This window comes from Chaetura pelagica, unplaced genomic scaffold (assembly GCF_000747805.2).
Source record: "Chaetura pelagica isolate M959 unplaced genomic scaffold, ChaPel_1.0 scaffold79, whole genome shotgun sequence".
In the NCBI taxonomy this organism is placed as follows: Eukaryota; Metazoa; Chordata; class Aves; order Apodiformes; family Apodidae; genus Chaetura; species Chaetura pelagica.
Window position 1 is genome coordinate 643,559 of NW_009969339.1, and position 22,161 is coordinate 665,719.

At 47.7% G+C, this 22,161-nt stretch overlaps 1 protein-coding gene across 2 annotated transcripts in view; it reads left to right on the plus strand.

Moving 5' to 3' along the window:
* CACNG2 (calcium channel, voltage-dependent, gamma subunit 2) overlaps positions 1-22,161 on the plus strand; it is a 54,940-nt gene that overhangs the window by 31,061 nt on the left and 1,718 nt on the right. For both annotated transcript variants that reach the window (XM_010005762.1, XM_010005761.1), the window contains one exon: positions 18,302-18,385. In XM_010005762.1, coding sequence (XP_010004064.1) covers positions 18,302-18,385 — 84 coding nt within the window. The remainder of the gene's footprint in view (positions 1-18,301; positions 18,386-22,161) is intronic.

The following is a 22,161-nucleotide window of genomic DNA, read 5'->3' on the forward strand; positions in this document are numbered from 1 at the left end:
GGAAAGAGAGAGTCCAAAAAACAGAGAGACAGAACTGTTAGTCCAGGCCAAAGAAGCAGTGTTGGAAAAAGATATCTCAACAGCTGGAGCCGTGGAACACTGAGGAACCTGGTGCTAGCAGAGAAATGTGGGTAATGGTTCAGATTGGAGCAAATCAGCCTGGAAAATAAAGGAGAGGAATTTGAAAAAATGCCTTGAAACGAATGGGAAAACAAGAGTTTTACATGAACAGGCAAAGGTGTAATACTAGTTTTGTTTAGCTGTACACACATATTTGGAAAAGCCCTGACTAAGAACATTTCAAAGGTCAGACCATACTGCAGGCATTATGACTGGCAGATTTGCTGTTGTGACTTACCTACATAGAGAAGACAAGTTAAAAATTCACAAAAATGCCGAAGTATTACTAACATGTGCAGAACAGGTTTCTAAGAGGGACAGGAAAGAAATATGGGTTATTTGAAGTGTTTTATATTAAGAGGAACTGTTCTGTCTGTGAAGGATTTAACTGAGAAAAGCTGATACAAATCCAGAAGCTTTCTTAGGCATGAGAGGTTGCAGGTAAGAAGGAAATAGCCAGTGCAGTTATAAAAGGTCTGTGTATTTGAGTACTGTTGACATTAAAGCAGCTGGTAGAGCTCGCCGGAATTTTTTACTGAAGCACATTTTTTGCCTGTGAATGTCAGTTTGTTGAAGCTGACACTCTGCAGGAGCATACTTTCTAGTCTCGGCAGAAACAGTTGCTTAGATCTGAGATGGGATCACTAGTTAGAAGGAGAGAAAGAGAAGAGGAAGTCAGAAGGAGAGAAAAAGAAGAGGCAATCATAAGAGCCAAATAATTAGTTGACTCATTTAGAATACAAGAAATCCAGGGTGAAGTCTTCGCTGGGTGAGAAGAATTTTGAACCAGTTTCCAACAATTTCAATAATAAGTCTTGATGCCAGATCACTAGGTCTTCTAGGGCAGGGCAGTTTTCTCCCTTCTTCACAGAAAAACAAAACAAAACAAACACAACTGAGAAGGTATGGATATGTCACAGTACAAACTGAAGGTTTAGAATGAAACTTCTGAAATACCCTGATGCTTTGCACCATCACATCTCTCCACCGCTTAAGGCAGAAAGAAGACCCTAAAGCAGCAGTATCCTTGTGAATGGAGGTCCCTGGCTCTGATGTCAGAAGTAGCTGAGCTCTGTGTGGTCTTGATCAGATGGTATACAAGTACATTTTCAGAGGTACTTATATCGCTGAGATATTTTGCACCTGCTGTTCTCTTCTGTATCATTCAAAGGTGCTGAAGACCTACTGCTCCCTTTCAAATCCTACAGCAAAGCAATTAGGTTAAGTTATTTCAGACTGGGTTCCCAGAAATGGAGATGCATAAAATGAATGAACGCATGAAAATATTGGCCCTTATACCTCTGTGACTCAGCTTTTCCATTTCTACAATGGAGAAAACTATGCTTCCTGATTTTGCAAAATGCCTCGAGTTCTACGGATGAAAAACAGCATGAATGTTAAGTATGATTAGAATTTTTGTTAGAAGAAGATTTAAAGGACCATTTATTCCCAGAGAAAGGATCCCAGCACAGAAGAGGCATCCCTGTCCGAAGAACTACTTGAAAGTTAAGCAGTTGCTAAGAAACTGAGGAACCTTCATCACGATGAATACCCCGAGATGGATGGAGTGGGCAACCATTTCACAAGGCTGCCACGAGGCAAAAAAAAGAAATGGGACCAGGCATCATTAGCAGAGAGGAGATCATTAGATTTCTGCACTACGGTCTGCAGGAACCTACAGCGAAAATGGACGAGGACAGTCATGTAGGAGAGATAAGAGGGAGTGACTCTCTTTAAGTGCTGTATGAAGAATAAGGAGGCTCTGGGTGCTTGTTAAATGGAACGGCGGTGTCGATGGAGGAGCCTGAGGACACAGCAGATAATGGCTTACTTTCAAAGAGCTGAGCAGAGTACCAGAAGCTAAGGAATTACTGGAAACAGGAGTAAAGTAAAAAGCCAGAGTAAGGAGATGGGCCTAAATGATGAGACGTACCTGGGTCAAGAGAAGTAGTTGTTTTCTTGAGCAACTGAATTATGTCAGATGTTTCCAGGGCTGCATAGAGAGTAGGAGGAGAAGCATGAGAAGGGATCAGGGAAGGGTGATGTTAAGTCTAAGTGAGATAAATCAGGGTAATCTATGACTGAAAGATGAAAAAAGTATATTGTACTTGTCTGGAAAAGGGTTAGGGGGTGGGGACAACATGAGTGTGCTGGGAAGAACACCAGTGTCAGGGAAACAGGGAGGAAGGGCTAATAGCAGCCTGAGAAATTAAGTAGGAATAGAAACAAGACTGTTCCTAATTGACTGCCCTAAGTATCCTAACTGAACATGCAGGAGGGATTCATACTGTTGTTCCTGTAGGTACATCCCAAATGATTGATTGAAAACCAGAGATTGGACAAAGTATCCTGAAGAACATCTGGAAGTCATGGATTTTGGTTTGGTTTGGTTTGACTTGGCTTGGCTTGGTTTTTCAATGCAGACAGTGTTAGACAGAAACGGAGATTAACTCAGCACTGTGGGTATTGCCATAATGGACTGAGACAGGAAAGGAGGGAGCCAGTTAAACTGCAGATGAGCGCAAAAAGCATGTGGGGAGAATGCTTGAAAGGAATCAAAGGTTTATTGCAATCCTAAAATGAAGAGACTACAGGGATTGGTGCAAATCAAGCAAGCATCACTGGGTGAGGAGAGGAAAGTTGGGCTTGTTAGGATAGAGTCCCAGAGATGAGGAAGCTGAAGGTGGGAAACTGCATGCCAATAGCTAGGAAGGAAGGAGAATAAAGAGAAAGGGGCAGCATGAAGAAAGAGTCATCACATTTGGAGTAATAAAGCAAAAACCTTAAGAAGTTTGCCAGATCACAGAACATAAGAAAACAGAATAAATTTACATGCATAAAATTGCTTCAGGAGTGAAAAGAGAGATGAGCTGATGAGGGAAAAAAAAACCTGCTCAGAATTTCAGAGATGGGAGATGGGACTTCTCCTGGAGAGAGCCACAAGAACAGAAATGTTTCTTGATAATGCTGGCAGTTCTATCCTGCAGGAACTACCCTTGGTAGGACACGATCCAGGGAAGCTGCAATAAACAACTGAGACAGCAGTATTGATTTCTTTGGGAACCTGCAGAGTGTGAGAAATGCTCTACTGCTGGGATTATCCCTTGGTCATCTTTTGGGGAGGTCCTGAGGCTGGAGGTTAACCCTCTCCTTTCCTCTCCATAGAAGTGCTCTTCCTACAACCTATGGGTCAGGATGAGAGATCCTCAGCTCTTTGGCATTATGTTGTCCTGCTGCTGGGATGGCACCCATCCCACTGCTTGCAGACAGCCCTTTCCCTGCAGCTTCATACCCTTACAAATAAACATTCCTGATGTGTGCAAAAGCAATACAGAGACGATGCTCTACCAAGCTGTTAAGACCAGATCACGAAGGCACCAACCCACTGCATTCCCAGAGCCAGAGAGGCCCAGCAGGACTACAGGGGAGGCTTAATACTCACATTAAAACACCCAGCGTGCAGCAGCTGCATTATCTTTTCCTTACCTGCTGTTCCACTTGTGTCACTCTCTCTGCTCGAATCCCCGTGCTGCCTTCCAGTCTCCTTCTACATCAAAGCTCAGATCCTCACTTCATCTGCCAGGCCTCTTGTGGCTCATGTGCCAGAGCTTGCTCCCTCCTTCCTCTCCTGCCCTGCCCGGTGCTCACTCAGAACAACTCTCCTCCCCAGCTCTGCTCCATCTCCCCGCAGCCATGTCTCTGCTCCTTCTCTCCTGCTGCCCTCTCCCCTCCTTTCACCACACAACCTTATTCACTTCCCTTGTGCCTGCCCTCAGGTCTCATTTACTGCAGCCAGTCTCCCTGCGTTAACGACTTCCACTTCTCCTATGCCCTTGGCAAGCTTTGCCCCTTCTGTCTATTAACTTTGTTTACTACATTACATCTTTAGAATGAGGAATGATTCAGAGAGACCCGGCTGAAGCCAGGAGCAAACAAGACATGAACATGCCATAGCTCAGCTTGTGACCTTTCTCAGGCACTTCGTTCCCTCCTTCCAGCCTGCACAGCTCAGACCTAATCTCATCCCCACTTTTTTCCCTCTGACCTCACCACAAGCAGGATCCAGGCCTCACAGTTGCTGCCCAACAGCTGCCGAGAGCCTCTTCTGAAGAGCTGAGCATCCTCACTTGCTCATGCCCCAAAGGCTGGGGTCTTTGTACCATGAAATCCTGGGGGCAACATCCTGCTGTTTTAGCTGCCAGTAAAATGCCGTGTACATGTGACGGCATGTGGAAATATATAATAATGCTTAACACTACGAGCAGACAGCATTAGCAGGGAAAGGCTTTCCCCTCCCACTCACCCTTTGTCTATCTGTTTCTTTCCCGTTGTCAAAATTTAGCATCCTCCACTGAGAGACTCAGTTTTGCTCTGATGCTTGGAAAGCATCCAGTCCCAGCCTGCTCCCTTTCCCTGCCAGTCTCCACAGGTACTCTGCACACAGGGCTTCCAGAAATGTTCTAGCTTCTTTCTCCTCCCCCCCCACTGGGGGAATCTCCAAGTGCCTGGGTTGTTACTGGATCCTGGTGGTTAGATGAAGTCATTCATTCTTGCCCTGATGCATTAACCACCTCTGCTCCACGGTGAAGTGCACTACTGGGAAAGAGGAGCCCTTCAGTGAGAATGGAGGGCAGCCCTCAAGAGGTTTTTACACAATACATTTGTTATGTCAGGTCACAGAGCAAGCAAGAAAACCCACACTTTCTTGGCTCTAGCTTGGCCAAAGCTTGTTTTGGTGTTCACTAAAAGTAGCTTCAGGAGAGACAGTTTAGACCAGAGTCTAATGCATAGAGTGATCTTCATGTTTGGGGTTGACATGACTCTAATGTTGGCTTGGCAGAGCCAAGGCCACAGTCTTCCAAGGCTGCACTGGTCAAGAGGGCCAAGAGGACAAGGTCTTGGTGCACAACGTATCTTGAAGAACCAGACTGAGAGACTGAGATGTGGCAACTGTGGGTAGAGTTAAGCGGAGAAGCGGTCCCTGAGGAACAGCTGGCCAGCTGTGCCTTTAGCAGCCACAGCTGTCCCAGCAGGACCTAAAGAGAAGCTGCAGGCACATGCTAAGTAAGATGCATGGTAGCTGACATGAAGGCAGGCAGTTGCAGAGACAGGCTGGAAAAACATGGAGATGTATTTTCCTGTTCTGCAAAACTCTGGAATTATAAATCTTCCTGTTCTACAATGGGATGGGACAAAGGTGTTTTTTAAAGGTGTTTTTCTGGACCAAAGCCATGAGTTAGATGCACTGAAATTGTCAGTAAGCCAGTAGTTCAGTTATCCACCTTATTCTCCTGGGATTCAGGTGATCAGGTTGAAGTCTCTATCTCTCTGAGAAATTTTCATTGGAAAACTGACCAATTTCAAGAGAGAAAGACTTTCAGCAGTGGCTGTAGCATGGGCAAAAAAAGGGATTTACTCATTGAGAATCAAACACACAATGAAACTGAAGTGCTGCCATTCTTTTTTCTTGGCACATTTCCTGACTGGCAACTCCAGTTTGAAGGTAAGATAATTGAGTTTAAGACCTAAGGTGCAGCACAGCATTTGTTGTTGCTTCACAGACTGCTGTAGCTGTAGCAGTAAATTAGAAACTGAGGAGGGGGTTGGAATTTCAGACCAGTAATTCTACTGTAGAGCTGGTAATTTTTTTCCAGGAAAAGCGAGCAAATCTGGAAGGAGTTTGGCATTTGGCAGTTCTTGGGAGACAGTTTCTTGTTTTACAGACGTTAAAGCAGGGAAGTTTCAGTTCTGAGACCTACATTACCCTACATCAGGGGTAGTTACGGTTTGGCGTAAGGAACTCTGATAAGCATGTCTCCAGGTAAATAAAATCCTGGCCACAGAAGATAGCTTGGTACCTGGCTTGGGCATGATTCAAACCCCTGAAACGGCCTTTCAGGTTTCTAACTAAGTGTAACTGGACCAGATCTCAACAGAAATTATGTTCCCTGTTCTAGCATTGTGAGTAAATTTCACCCCATTATGAATAGCCTCCTCCCCAGGACACAAGAGTAATGCTATGTGTAGAGTAGCTGAAAACGCTTCAGAGATTAGCCCTAGCACATAGCTCTCACCTACAGACTCTCCTGTAATAAATTAGCATGCCCAATGGATGAGAAAATATTGGTGCAGCAGCACGGCTTGCAGTCAAGCTTCAAAGGGGTTTTTATGGCTGAGCAGCAGTCCCTGCTCCCCCTTATTCCTTCTCTGACTGTGCCACAGGTAGTTTCATGCTCCTTCTGAGCCTCCCGTTCAACCTCTCCTTTCCAAATCATCCTTCCCTCTCTGACCTCTTCTCACCTTTCTTGCAGGCATCATCCCTAAATCTAGCACACTTTACCCCTCCACGGTTTTCTTTTTAAAAGCTTTCATAAACTAACAGGATAAACACACACACGCACAACCATAAATGTCTCATGATCCTCTGCTGCTATAAACCTCCCTCTTCCAAACACCCTGCTGGCATTGTTAGCTTGTTAAATAAGCCTAGTGCTGTGTTTAAGTCTAACTTCTGTTGTATGAGCTTCAGGAGAGGGCCAAGTCACTTTGTTTCCCTATAAATCACTGGGGAACCTGCAACTCGGTGGAAATAGCAATAATAAAATTATTAATGTTCTAATAGCAGCCTCTGAAAGCTAACACTAGGCGTAGGGCTTGGCATTTGTTTTTTTGCTCAGCTGCATAAAAAGGGACCTAAAATCAAATCTGTGCAATTTCTACTTCAACACCTAATGTTTGATGTGGATTATGAGGAAAGCAGAAAGTCGGAACAGCAGCCGCCCGTCTGGAGACACAGAGAGCCGCAGCGGAGCTGTGCTCACGCAATTTGTTCAGGCTCACACCCACCAGCTACCCTGCTCGGCCCTGTGGGACACAGCCTGTGCCTACCAGCACTCTGAATTTCAGCCACCCAAGTCAAAAATAAGCAGGATGTTTGTTTGGCTTGCAACAAAGCGAACTGTGTGCCCTGGTTCTTTGAGCACAGAGGGCACTGACTTCCTACAGCTTTCACAGAACAGTCCCCTGGTTACTCTGGGTGTGCCCCAGCCCCCTGAAAAAGGTCCAAGGAGAGATAGAACAGGACTTTGAGCAACCTGGTCTAGTGGGAGGTGTCCCTGCCCATGCAAGGGGGTTGGAACTAGATGATTTTGAAGGTCTCCTCCAACCCAAACCACTCTATAATTCTATGATCCTATGCGCCCTGCCCGAGATTGCACCAAAATAATCCCAGGGAGGAATGGGATGAGTCTAAAATTGTTTAGGACCCATAATGCAACCCATGCAACTCTTCAATTCCCAAATCCCAGCATAGCTGGGAAATGCAAGAAACAACATTAGGCCACGCTTCAATTCAGTCTTCTGGCTGATTGGGAAAGGGCTGCAAGAGGGGCTGTCCCTACCCTGGGGACACTGCCAAGGCAGACAGCTCCCCTTTCTGGGACAGCTGAGGGTACCAGTGGTTTCCTACCCAGCTGCCTGCAAGAAAGGGCTTGCCATGCACAAGGTCAGCCCTCCACACTTCTTACCCCGTCTTCCCTCCAGTTTCTTATTCTTTAGGAACATTTGGGAGGCTTTGGGTCATTTTGTGAGGGAGGTCCAGGTTAGGAGTGGATTTACTGAGGATTAGCATCCTAGAGGTGTTTGGCAGACTCACATTCCCCTCATCCCAGGGCGCTCCCCAAAGTACAGCCTGGCATAGCCCTGGTGCAGCTGCAGCGCTTCTCCCAAAACACCAGTGCTGCAGGGTGAGACACAGGGACTGCTGGAGGAAATCGCAGAATTAGAAAGCCCTGGCCTCTTCTTCAGAGGTTTAATTTTTGGGTTGTACATGGTGCGTTTCAAGGTATAAAGGGCACAGGGCAGAAAAGCTCCATGAGTGCCTGACCCTGCACATTGCAGCCCGACCTGAAGCGCCGCAGTCAGCAAGGCTTTCTGCCAAAAAAACCCTGCCCTGGCTTCCCTCCTGCCCATCTCTGGTGGGCTGCCTGAAGGGACAGCAAAAGCCCCAGCACACTTTCTGAACAGAGTGGAGGGATAACCAATATTCCCTGCCTGGGTAGAGCCGCCTCTGCTCTCCGAGGGCGAGCGTGTGCGAGCTCAGTGAGCGCGTAATGGCTGCCATGCCCGCCTGCAGAGTCACCGCACTGGGGGATCTTTCTCAGTGTTGCATGAAGGGCTTTGGGTACCCTGGGGTATAAAAAGTGCTAGAGAAAACCCAGCCCTTCCCTTGTTCTATTTCCTCGCCTAAAATAAAATTCACACTCGTCTGCTAGGCTGGAATAGCCAAAGCAAGTTGTGCATCCCTGGTAGAGTTGCTCACCCTGACTCAGGCAGTCGTGACCAGACCCCCCAGTTCTCACCCAGAGATCATTAGAGAAAGCAAGAGGTACCTGTCCAGTCCTTTTCCCAGGGGCAGGGAGGGCAATGAGACAAAAGGCCCTGTGAAGCACTGGGGCAGGGTTTTCACTTTCCCATGGGAAGCAAGCTGAGAAAATCTCGCACCCTGCTATTCCCCAAAATTTCTACTGCTGCCTGTAAATTATGTTGCAGATTTGACAATTTCTAGTGCAGACTGAAGAGGCTGTGTGGGAGAACACAGGAGACTTGCTGAGACAGCCAAATTGCTAAACACGTGCATTGGGGGTCTTTCCCTTCCTCCATGTGTCTGAGCCTTGGGGAGGAAGAGGGAGGAGGGCTTAAGTGGCACAGAAGAGGGAGGATGGATTGAAAGCTGCCTCTGTCATTGACTTGCTCCATTCTTTGGACTATTTCCCTGTGGTTCTTGTGTATTTTTATTATTAATAACTAATAATAATTTTTAGACAGTGTCTTGCATCCTTAAGGACTCTAAAGCACACCACATACTTCATAAGCTAATTACCAGCTGTGAGGCTAATTCCTCTCTTGGTTGTGACCACATCTGCTGAAGAAGCAGCTCAGAGTCACACTAGATTTACACCAGTTTAACTGAGGACAGCATCTCCCTATAGATCTGCCTCGATATGTCAGAGATAAATGCAGTGTGGAGTTGGAGATGAAAGATTTGGATTGCCTTTTCTACTCCTTTGTAATTTAAAAATTACTAAGGAAATTGCATTCAAAAAGCCTTGTGAACGCAGCATTACGATTGCAAGATTCAAGGTCTGGAGCTCAGGAATAGTCAAGCCCAAATTTCCACTGGGATAAGGGCTCAGCCCAACTCTGAACTAGGGCACTGTACAGTTTCTGGTTGTGTGCCAGGTTGTGCAGGCCACTTCACCGTATAAGAAGGTCTGGTTTTCCCTCTTTTCTTGCCTGGTAAATCCATGTCCATGCATGGTAACTTCCAATTACCTTACCACTGATCCAAAACGTGACATACTGTGCAAGGTGAGCCTGGCTCTGCCCTCTGATGCACGCTCACAGAACAGCAACACAGTTACATCTGAAGAGAAAAATGCAACCCAGTAGGATGAGCTGAATTATAAATTTTCTGGCGCATGAATTTCTTCTGCGTATTTCTGGGCAGAGACTAACACACCTGAGCTCTGGGTCTTTGAGTTCAAGTTTGAGACAATTCAGTCCCTATACCCACCTCAGGCTAGGATGTTGTTTACATGCTCCGATTTCTGAGAGTTCGATGTTGTAACCCTGTATGAAAAACCTGTCCTAGTTACAATATTGTTGCTGTGATAGGAAAATAAAGGAAAATGAACAAACTAACACAAAAAAACCCCACAACAAACAAGCAAACAAGAAAGAAGAAGCAATAGCTCTTAAATATGCCCTTCAACCCATTCACCCCATTCCCTCCAGGCTTACACCAGTATCTCTCTTCCTCTAACATCTGGATGTGCAGCCATGGATTGGGGTTGCCTGTGGTACCTATGGAGCATCTCCTCTCCTCCCACACCTTATGCACATCATTTCTCTCTCACTGCAGATAATTGCATCACCCTTCCTGTCACTCGGCTCGCAGTTGTAGTGTCACATTTGACTCATTACACACACACACAAATGTTCTTGCTACAAATTGCCAGATTTCTTTTTTTTTTTCTAATCCTTTGTAATATCTTTCACTTGCCCTTTCTGTTTCTCTTGGACTGCTCTCCATGTCCTGATTAAATTCTGCCTTCACTTTTCCCTCCTCCACTTCAGCAGCTCCAGCACTTAAGCTGTGTTCCTGGGCTTTGAAACCCAACATCATGCTACAAAATTCAAGCACAACTATTTACAAACCCTTTTCTCAGTCCTTTTTCTGGTTCCCGGCTCATTTAAAGACCAGTTCTGCCTCTTCTTGTAAGGCAAAGGCAATAGCTTTTACCGACTCAGATGACATACCTTGAAAACCCTGCAACAAGGCTCATATGCCAGAAAGATCATGGTTTTTTCCTACCTAGAGTGACACTAGTCACTCTCACAACTGTAGAAATAGTTTCTAACCTCCCTGCTGGAGAATCAGAGATGTTGCCAATGCTTCACACATTCACTGAATCACGCAGGAAAATACCAGTTAGAAACAATTACTTCATTGACATATACATGAAATCACAACATGCACTTGTTATATACGTATATACAAAATTTCCAGAATGCTAGCAGAGCAGGGGAATCTGAGAATTACAACATTAGGAGGAGGAAGGTTATCCTCAGGTTTATCCTGATATATTTTCATGTTCAGCACTATTTTGAGAAGAAATTCAGCTCAGGTTTCATTCTGGCAAAGTCTAGAAAACAGAGGCAATTGTTTACCTGGGTGGATGTTTGTACTGGATGTATGCAAAAAGGAATTTATTTATTTTTTTAATTTATTTTTTGCTGTGTTGAGGTTTTTCATCAGGAACTCGGACAGATGTCTAGCAGCCCCTGAAAACCAGCCACCTGCCATCATTCAGCTTGTCATGCCCGAAACGTGTTGGATTTGCGTTTGCACCAAAACGCGTTCAAAAGCCTTTGCCCCGTTTTCCCAGCCAATCTCACCCTCTGCCTGTCACCAAGCACGGGAAACCTCAAGCCACAGCGAGGATATTTTTGAAAGTTACAACCCTGTGAAAAAAAAAAAGAGAGTGTTTATAAATGGAAATCTTCATATAATCTTAATAACAGGTTTTGCTACCGCTGCATCTCCTCCCACGTCCAAGGGACAGCTCTGGCTGGCTCTGAGGCAGAATCTATCGACTACTTAGCAGCATGCAGCAGCGTTCCGTGGGAGCGCGGTGGGAAGGCAAGGGAGGCCGTCGCCTCCAAGGGAAAATGCAAAGCAACTGAAGGCTGGAGCAGGCACAGGGTCAGGCCGTAATGCAGCGCGATCCTCGCTCGCTGCCGCCGCAGCTGCAGCACTGGGCAGGAGGAACGAACAAATGCTGCAGGGAGCCGTGCCGGGACGTGGTGGGGCTCTTCTGCGCTCTCACATTGCCCAGGCTCTACTGGGGGGACCCAAGGCACCTCCAGCAGCACACCTAGTCTCTGCTGTCGTTTGTCTCCTCTCCCTCGCCGAGTCAGGGAGGGCTGCAGGGAGCAAGCGAGGAGTAAGAGCTGAAAAAGGCTGAAAAGGAGCCTGGAATAGGCTTGGATGGGACTTCTCTTGTGCTTGGTGGTCGTTCACACAGCCTGCCTCCTTCCAGTTTGTCATCTCCTGCCCCATACTGGCTTCTCCCGCTTTTTTCTCCCCTGCCCATCTAAGTCCGCATTTCTTTTTCTATTCATTAACCATCTCCTGACTAAACTCATCTCCCCAGCGCTGGCATTATCAGGCCATTTTGCTGCTGTAGCTTTGGTCATTGCTAATGCACTGTGATATACCCCTTCCCTCATGCTCACTGAGGCAGCAGTGCTCTGAAGGCAGCATTTCTACTGTTTTTACTGCAGTAGACTCCCTTTACCATCTGATCCTTGCTAACAGCTGTAATAAACACGATTATTAACAATAAGGTGAGGGGAGATGGCATAATGTAGGCAGGGGGGGGATATTCTTTCCTAACTATTAAGATCAATTTCTATTTTGCATCGGTTCTTTTAAAGGCTTCCTCACCACAATATCTGAATGATTTCCAGTGGCACATTAAGCGATGGGGCTTGATATCAGTCACATGGGGTTTGTTCTTTTATCCTCTCCCCAGGGAGAGAATTATGTATGCAACATACTGGTTGTGTTGCTAGGGTTTTGTTTGTTTTTGTGGATTTTTTTAACATAAGCACTGCTGTATGTTTGTGTTGGAGGATGCCACATCAAAGCAGGCACATTGCATTTGGACAGGAAGGTGGTGAGATTTCTGGTGGTCCTTTGTTCTCATGGCATCTCTGCTATTGCTCCAGGTCCACCCTTGGCAAGACCCCATTTGCTGCCCCACTGAGCTTCACCTTGTAGTAGGAAGTTTGTCCCTATGGAGAAGAACTGTGGACTCTCTGGTCTTAAAATTACCCTTCTGAGTCAAAAGGTATCTGCACAGAGGCTGGGCCTGAGCCCCACGTCACCACCTGGTAACAAACTGACTGAGTTCAGAAATGGGGTCCTGCAGCAGAAAGAAATGTTTGTGTTTGTGTCTGACTGCCCTTCATGTGTCATTTCTCACATTCCTTTCAATCAGTAGATAGGAAATTTTAATCTGCAATGAGGGTTACTCCTGAGGCAGGAATCACAAGTGTGAATTTGGGAGATCTTTCACGTGTGCACAGCCTTCACGTGTATCTGGGAGAAGATCATATCCAAGATGAGCACATTACATTTGAACTGGAAAGTGGAGAGAATTATCTGGCACAAATGACTCCGGTGTCCGATCACTTTCATATTTTTAATTTAAATATATCCTCAGGCTATTTCCCAGAGGCAGGGAAATACAATTATTCTCATTTTGAGTAAAAGAAGAGGGGAGTTAACTGACTTGCCTAAAATGATACAGGGAATATGTGGCAGAAAGAGCTACTGAATACGTGGCCAACACCAAAGCTCCTTCTGAGCTTTTAGAGACAACAGTTACATCCAGCCCCCTTTATTTATTTCTCTAGAAGTCATCATGCCAAAACCTCTGCTAAATTAGAGAGTGAAACAAAAGGAAAGCTTTCAGTGGATTGCTTTTTTCCATAAATGGAAATACCACAAATCATTCTGGGAAAACAGGCCTTTCTGTTCTCGTCCCTCTTTGTCTGCTTCTCTCCTTTTGGACATCTTTTCCTCTGCCTCTGGCTCCCAGTTTTCAGATGTACAGCTCTGACCATTTAAAAGTGTTCCTACCCCACAGGAAGGGAGGAGATTTTCATTCTTTGGAACTTAGTATTTTGTAATGGATTGCACTCTGCAGGCAAGCAGGACTTCTGAAAGAGACAGGGCTGCACAAAGTGGCACAAAAATAAACCGTATCACCAACAATACTGAGCCAGGTTCTCATGGGGGGTAACTCCGTCCGACTCTCGCTGCAGCAGAGCTGCCAGCTGCCAGCTGTCCTGGATAGACAGCATGTACCCAAACAGTGACCTGGCTCCACTGGAGGAGGTCTTTCTGAGGGCTGAAGGCACAGTTGCTGTTGATTTTCATGCATCATGGACATTTAGTCCCTCTTGGCAGTACGGCAGGTTGTCTCTGCTCTTAATGCTCTGGCTGGGCAACTTCTGACCAAGTCTGGGCACTGGGGGGGGTGCCTGTTGCACCAGCCCTAGCTCCTCCAGACTGTGTTTTCCAAAGCTTGGGCAGGCAACAAGCAAATGCTGCAGATCTCATCTAAGGACTCCCAGTAATACCCAAGGGACTTGGGGGCTGCTCTGTGATTTTGCATGGACCTGGCTGTCCCCAGCCTTTCTGCCCTGAAACAAGTCAAGAGCTCCTCTCTGCCTCCCTTGGCCATCCCAAAGCCAGCTGCTCAAAGGATGCCCACACTGATTGATACACCAGGGGGAGGGAGGTGGCTGTGATGCATGAGAGAGGCTGAGGAACAGGAGGCAGAGCTGGTGGGTGAGCACAAAAAAGATGACAAGGGGAGAACCTGAACTGCACTGGAAAAGCTGCAGGGAAGAGGTGGAAGTGCATGGCTTCAGTTTCTCAGGGAGCTGTGCAGGAGAAGGCAGAGAGCTCAGCACCTGCCTGCTTCAGGGTTCACAGCATGAAATAGCTCATCAGGAAGAATGGAAAGGGCAAAGGGACACAAGTACAGAGGAGACATTGCTCTTACTCCCTTGAGGGGGTCTCAGAATCCCACACTCCCATCCCAAATAATTATTTGCTCTTGCTCAGGCATTCAGGAGTATTAACTATAGGGTGGCACGTGGCTCTTGGCTCCCTGGCTCCACAAACCGCACGTGCGGAACGGGAAAAGGCTGTTGTGTCAGACCTCAGCAGCTCTGCTGAGCTACTCCATCCCCCTCCCCGTGTGTGGCTGCAGTGCTTCCACCAGCACAGGTGCCAGGGAGGCTGCTGCACTGTCTCAGCAGGCCACAGATGTCTGTCAGAGCATCGCCGAGTGACCTTGGTGCAAGAAGTGACATCCAGGCCGTCCCTGCACTGGGGTGGCTTCTGAGCCGTCGCCACCCGTCGCTCACCTGCTCTGTGCACTTGCAGAGCTGCTGGCACCAGAGCACCCACTCCATGCCCTCTTTAACACATCCCTGAGTGGCACAAGGCAGAGGAGGGCTGTCACCCCCGTTTTATAGGGTGGGACTCTAAGGCAGAGAGAAGATGTGGTTTTAACAGCTTGCCTGTGGCAGAGCAAGAACTGAATCTTGTTCTCTTACATTCCCAGTTACCGCATTAATGACCTAAATTCCACATCCTCTCCCCATCTATCGCCCAGAGGAGCTGGGAGGCATTGGAAGAGAGGGTGTGGTAGCACAGGCAAACAGGCAGCATCCAGAGTCACGGCACTCTGTGTCGAGCACAGACAAGGTGGGGGCTAAAGCAGGACCAAGGCTGCCCACCCTGACCTCATGAAGCCCAGCAGGGCTGAGCCAGGGAGGGGGACCAGCCTGGTACAGTGCAACAGCCTGTGGTGACAGGCAGCTCCTCAATGCCACAGTATTTTAAACAAGCCAAGGCTGGACTCCCCAGGTGGCAAATCACCCTGCTGCACCACATCAGCAAGACCTTTTGGACACTCAGCACCAGGAGCAGATTTTCATAGAATCATAGAATGGTTTGGGTTGGCAGGGAACTTAAAGAACATCTAGTTCAACCCCTCCTGCATGGGCAGGGACACCTCCCACTGGACCAGGTTGCTCCAAGTCCCATCCAACCTGGCCTTGAACACTTCCAGGGAGGGGGCACCCACAGCCTCTCCTGGGCAACCTGTGCCAGTGTCTCACCACCCTCACACTACGGAATTTCTTCCTGATGTCTAACCCAAATCTACTCTTTCTAGTTTAAAGCCATTACCCCTTGTCCTCTCCCTACATGCTCTTGTAAAATGTCCCTTACCAGATTTTCTGCAGCCCTTTCAGGTATAGGGAGGCCACTATAAGGTCTCCCTGGAGCCTTCTCTTCTCCAGGCTGAACAACTCCAACTCTCTCAGCCTGTCCTCATAGGAGAGGTGCTCCAGCACCCTGATCATCATTGTAGTCCTCCTCTGGACTCTCTCCAACAGATTTTCAAAGACCCTGTATGTCTGCTCACCCTGTCTACATGGCTGAACCTCTCACTAGCTGTCCCATACAAGGCCATATAAAAGACACCCTGCAAAAGGTGCAGCACCTTTCCCAAGCAGCTTGATTTTGCATAGGATTTAAACAGGCTCCAATATAGGAAGTAATGGATCCAGGGAGAGGGAGAAAGAGGAAGTAGGGAAAGGAAAGGATGACACAGAGTGAAAAGGTTTCCAGATGCAGTCCCCCTTCTTTCCCTGGCTGATTCCAACTGGGGGGCTCTGACTGTGCTTTGAGAGCCTCTTCTGGGAGGTGCATGCTCAGGCAGGAGACACTCAGCATTCAGGAACTGCTGGGAAAGGAGCTGAGTCTGAGGCTGGAGGCTGCCCTGGTGCCTTGGAGTTGGGCAGTGTTCACGTGCACTGTACAGCAATGACCACAGCCAAAGGACCAGGGCAGATGGCCCCAGGTAGTCAGGGGCAAGTAAGGGAAAGGATCCCCTTCATGCTGTATCTGCCTAGCTCACGGGTATTTAAGTGGGCAAGTAGGGCAGGGTGTGGTGGGCAAGCAGCAGCAGAGTGGGAGTGTGGCAAGGGAATTTGCTTGGCTGTGAAGCTTTCCTTCCAGAAGAGCCATGGCAGGGAAGCAGACACTTCTTGAAAGAGGTAATTGGTTTGGGGTTGGGTAATTAATAACCTCCTTTCATAACCCACAGTTTCAGTGTGGAAATAACACTTCAGAAATACACAGAGAGGCTTTGTTCCTACTTTCTTCTCCTATTACTTACCTTTTACACGCACATACATTCCTCTGTGCTGTCTCTAGCCTCTTCATGGAAGTTCTTTGAACTAGTAGTTAAAGGCAATAGGTATCTCAGAAGCATCAGACACAAGCCAACTGGATGCAGAAGGAGCCAAGCTTGGGGGCTGACCTAGAGGAACCTACCTACCTGCTTTCTACTTCTGTTTACGCAGCACTGTTTCCCAAAGCATCCCAAACCTTGGTCCAGCAAAGTTTGGCCTCAAGAAGAAACTCAGGGGGAATCCTTTGGACTTGGTCCTTCTTCCAACTATTCCCAAATACCAGAAATATCACTGGAATTAATCTGGAATAAACCTTCCAAGACATGACTCAGGGACCTGACATGGTACCTGCAGGTCTCAGACTGGGTAAAGTTGGCTTGGAAGAGCTCTGGATTCCTCACAAGGAACCCTTCCAGAGGCAACAACTATAAGTATGGTGACTTCATTGTCCCCTCACACTGCACACCCAGCTGGTCCAGCTGCTGGGCTCAGGGGCAGGGTGGCAGATGGCTTTCCAGGGCTGCCACAGCATTTGTTACTCTCCAGACTCAGGCTTCAAACTCTTCTGCTGAGGGATCAGTCAGCCTGAGCCACTTTGTTGGCTGACCTCTGGTGAGGGGTCTCATGGGATCACCATGCCTACCCATGCATTTCATGCAGACATTGCATTCCTCTTTTCCAGACAGGTTATGTCCATCAGTTTTGTGTTAATGGCCAGCCAGAGCAAGAATCCAGAGGGAAATGTAAAGGGAGGTGGCAAAAAATGTTTGGAGGAACCCCAGGATGTATAATGAAATTACATTCCATATGCTCACTCCTCTACAAGCATGAACAACCTGATCCTTTGAGGTACTAGTCATCCAACGGTCATTATGATGAGGTGGCTTGAGGATTAACTCTCTGGAGTGGTAGTCCTGATTTCAACAGGACAGAGACATGAATGATGAAAATAAGAGCCTGGTACACTTCCTAGATGACAAGAGACTGGGAAGATGCCATTGGCCTCCCACTGCGATGGGCTTTGCTGGTTGTGGACAGTGTGAAAAAGGGTGCCCTGTGACTAAAGCTGGCAGAAGGCCCTGTACATAAATCAGCCAGATGAAACTGAGGGTGACCAGCCCAGCTTCCCTCACTTATGGTGGAAGGCTTTGCTCCCCCGCTACAAAGGCTGCTTTGCCTTAGTCCGTGAGGGGACACAAGAGGAGGTGTGGTAGAGGTATGCAAAAACAAGAAGTCATATGAAAAAAAAGTAGATTAACCAGACCAGAACAAGGGATGCATCCTGCTAATGGGACGAATAGGCAGCAAACTCACAGCTGAGAGAAACAAACACTTTTCCTCCCAAATCTGATCACTCTGCCGTGTGATCACACAGCTCTGCTTGGGGCCACCAAGGCCACACGAGGTGAAACACAAACATCCGCAGTTACACCAGTCAATGCTGAGGGAAGGGACCCCGACCCTTGTGCTTCACAGTGTGACCCAGTTGCTGGCCACCTTCCCACATCCTTCAGAGGCAGGCAGTGATCTCCTGTCCATCTGCAGCTGGAGTCATACCTGATGCATCTGGTGGTCTTCGCCGTTGATGGAGGGCCACTGGGCTAGGTGGGCATCAGGCTGTACCCAGACAGTGAATCCCACGTTCCTGTGCAAATAAGAGGGAGATACGTGTGTGAGGAGAGTACCTGGGCATTTAATGGGCATCCATAAATGAGTGGGTGTGCTGCCAGGGCAGCATGGGCAGGGTGGGTACACAGGGCAACACAGAGGGCAGCTGTTCCTGTGAGGCAGGTTTTGGTGTTCTCATTTGTTCTTTTTTTCTCTTGTTCCCTAGGGAATTTTAAAGGTCTGTGTAAGCAAATCGATCACTTCCCTGAGGATGCAGATTATGAAGCCGATACAGCAGAATATTTCCTCCGTAAGTCCACAGGCTCTTCTTTTTGCAATGGCACATAGGTGCTAGCGTCGGGTGCCTTTTGCTTTCTGAAGGTAGGGGGGTGGAGATGCTGGGAGCTGTGAGGCTCAGTGAGCCAGAGGAGATGACCCCAGAGCTTCACCACCCCCAAAACCATCTCTACTCTCACCTCCCTGGGGCCCTGTCCATTTCAAACTCATAGCAATACCAGTGGCATTTTTTATTAACAGCAATTAATCACAATCCAAATCCAGAGTCTCAATTCAAATACACTGAGAGTTTCTGAGTAGGTTTAAGGTCAGGACTGGGCTAGCTGGGGCAGTGTGCCTGTGTGTGAGTGTGTGTGTGTCCTCCTAAAGCAGAGGAAGTTTTTCATTCCTTACCTGATACTCTAGTTGCTTCAGATTTAAGGAATTACCTGGGTTGTGTCCAAGGATCACCTATTATTGTCTTCACTTTTCCCCAAACACCAGTCGCCTACAGTGGCTGCAGAACTGATTTTTGTTGGTTTTAGTGATTTTAGTGATGGGAATGGGAAGCAGGAATAAGAACAGTCAGAACCCCTTGAAGAAAAGACATGCTGCTCACCCAGAGCCGCCGGGAGAGGTGCTGCACCTCAGGCACACAGAAGACCTGCCTGAGCTCTAGCTCCAGCCTGAGATGTGCAGGTGAAGCTCACATGGGGATAATGAAGGCAGCCTGGCCAGCAGGACAGATCCACATCATGTGTTGCCCTCCCTGATCACCAGTGAGCACTTCCATCCACCCCAGAAGCAGGATCTTGCTCTTCCTTCAGCACAGCTGAACAGGGATCACTCCTCCTCTCAGGTCCCCATCTTGCTATCCTGCCCTCCCTCCACAAGTCTTTTGACAGCACGAGAAGAGATCTTCTCCAGTCAGAAATATAAGAGAAGAGCTTTTGACCTCTCAAGGTTAAGCAAGAGAAGTCTCCAAAGGCTGGGAGTCTTTCAGAATAGCTCCTCATCCTTGTCATCTGGGCACGCTCCAAGCCAGATGTGGAGACCCAGCCCTGCGGCAGGGATGAGAGAGATAATTTAGGCTCTTTGAGGCTCATTTGTATGTGAAAAGAGGCAGATCTTATGCTGCTTCCTCTTGCTTTCTCAAACAGTTCTTCATCGGCTGGCAAATTGTAAATAACCCAGGGAGATTGCTTCTTTCAGATGCCTTTCTGCTCTTAATCACTGCGTGGCCCCTGAACAGCAGAGCTGAAGGCTGGGGTTTGATCAGGTTTGGCAGAGCGGCTGCGCAGGCTGCCTCTGAGGGCAAACCAGCTCTTGCAGAGTTGTTGGGGAGTGAGGAAGCTGCTTGCAGCATCAGCTGCACTTCAGAAAGAAGAGATGGGGGAAGGGGGTGAACACCTCAAGAAGGACGGGTCTGTTCCCTCAGAGGGAACAAGATCTGAAGACAAAAGCTGGCCCAACATCACGATCTGATGGTGTCCCCAGGGTAGAGCCCCTTTTAAGAAAGAACCAGGCTCAAAGAGGGATTTGGCAAGTCAATAAAGGACTACTTGTGTCACTCCTGAGGGAGGTGGGATTTCTGCTGGCTTAGACCTGGCTGGAGAGGGACCCCACTGAACAGCTTCTTCCCAGGACTTTTGCCAAACTGCAGTCCCTAGGCCCTCTGCATGGGTCATGCCCAGCAGTACTGGCAAGAACAGCTAGGAAGTTGTTTTTTAGTATCAGACCAGGCACTTCCTTCATTCAGGACACCAGCATGATTATGGGGCAGTGTCCATGGCCTGGCTAGAAGGGCTTAGACTTTCTTTCTGCCAGCCATCTACATAAAGTATCTTAGGCTTTTTGAAATCAAATGCCTGTTGTCAGAGAGGAAGCAGATAGAAGCATCCCTGCATTTCTTTGCTAGAAGGCAAGTTTGGAGACCAGGATATAAAAAAAAAATAAATTTAAAAAAAATAAAAATAATGAAGACAGGCTGAGAGAGTTGGGGTGTTCAGCCTAGAGAAGAGAAGGCTCCAGGCAGACCTTATAGCAGCATTCCAATACTTGAAAGGGGCTGCAGGAAAGCTGGGGAGGGGCTTTTCATCAGAGAAAATAGTGATAGGACAAGGGGTAATGGTTTTAAACTGAGACAGGGGAGATTTAGCTTAGATGTTAGGAAGAAATTCTGCACTCTAAGGGTGTTGAGGAACTGGAATGGGTTGCTCAGGGAGGCTGTTGATGCCCCATCCCTGGAGGTTTTTAAGGCCAGGTTGGATGAGGTTTTGTGCAACCTGGTCTAGTGGTGGGGTTCCCTGCTCATGGCAGGGGGGTTGGAACTTGATGATCTTAAAGGTCCCTTCCAACCTTAACGATTCTGTGATTCTAAGGCACTCAAGTTAGAGAACAGACAGATGATACGAGGGAGCATCCAAACACCATCATGAGACCCCTTCTCTTTAGACCAAAGGCTCTGGGCTTGGGAAGACTGGATGAGATCCTGCCTTGCTCTTGTTGGCATGCTCCTTCTAAGGGGCAGAAAGCATGGGCTGAGTGAGGCTGCTGTCCTCCCCCATCACACAATGCCCAAGCTCCCCATGTCAGCTGGCAGCTGTTCTCCAAAGAGATGTGAGTTCCAGAATTAAGATCCAAATAAAAACAGTGTGGTCAGGACTAGGCAGTGGGGCTGATGGAGCATCACTCCAGAAACCTTCTGAACAGCAGATGTCTGCTTGATGTTTGCTACTGCCGTTTAAGCTTCACATTGTCAAATCCTGCCTTGCTTTCCAGAAGCTATTAAGATGGTTATTATCACTATCCTGTTCCCTGAAACAAAGCCAGGTAGAACTGGAAAGCAAGCAAGAGAGGTTTCTCCCTGCCTTTTGCATTCCCCATGCACAGGCACTGGGCTAGGACCCTTGTCAGAAAGCTGATCGCTTGTGCCTGGTAGGATCCTGCTGCCAACTGCATCTTTGAGGCAGTCTCTGCCTACTTAGGAAAAGTCCTGCTCTTGCTTCAGTAGGGTTCATTCTTGCAGGAAAGGAGGGCTTAGCTTTCACCCCCCCCTTCCAGATATTTGCTCCACAAGCAGAACTGCACCAGCCCATCTGATACATTTCTTTATCAAGCAAGGCTTCATTTCACACTTTAACAGCTTATTTTTTTCTCAGACAGGGAGGAGGAAAGGCGTTCCTAGTTTAAAAAATAGGAATATTGGCAACACAGACTCAGGCAGACCACTAGTACTCACTGAACAGCCCACAAGCAGTATGTGTGAGTGTGCATGGGTGAGCGTGTACACAGTCCTGGCCTTTCTCTGCTTGAATATGAGAGAGTCCCCCCAGAAACTTTGGAGTATGTTTTACATACACGTATGAGCATATACGTGCATCTATGCCATTGCCCTCTGCTGGCTGAGCTCCTCCCGTATCGACCGATATGGAGCGTGCGTGTGTGGGAGCTGACACATCCGAACCCATCACTGCCCTCTGGAAGGAACCCAGTCGTTTAATCACTAGGATAAGCCCCACATTTCAGCACTCAGGACTGGGACTTTCTCTTCTCCTTTCTCACTGCAGCCGCAGAGCAGTGCACGGCACCCAGAGCTCCTTCCCAAGCCTAAAAAAAATAATAAAATAAATATATATATATATAAAAAAAATTCTCCTTGAGATGCTCCTGTCCTTTTGGGAGGATTTGAGATTGAGCAGCACCGCAGGAAGCATTTGGGTTGCTGCTCTTTGAAGAGCAGGCTGCTGCAGCAGCGCCCTGCAGGAGGAGAAGCCAGATGGTGCCAGGGCTCCCCCTCCAGCCCCTAGG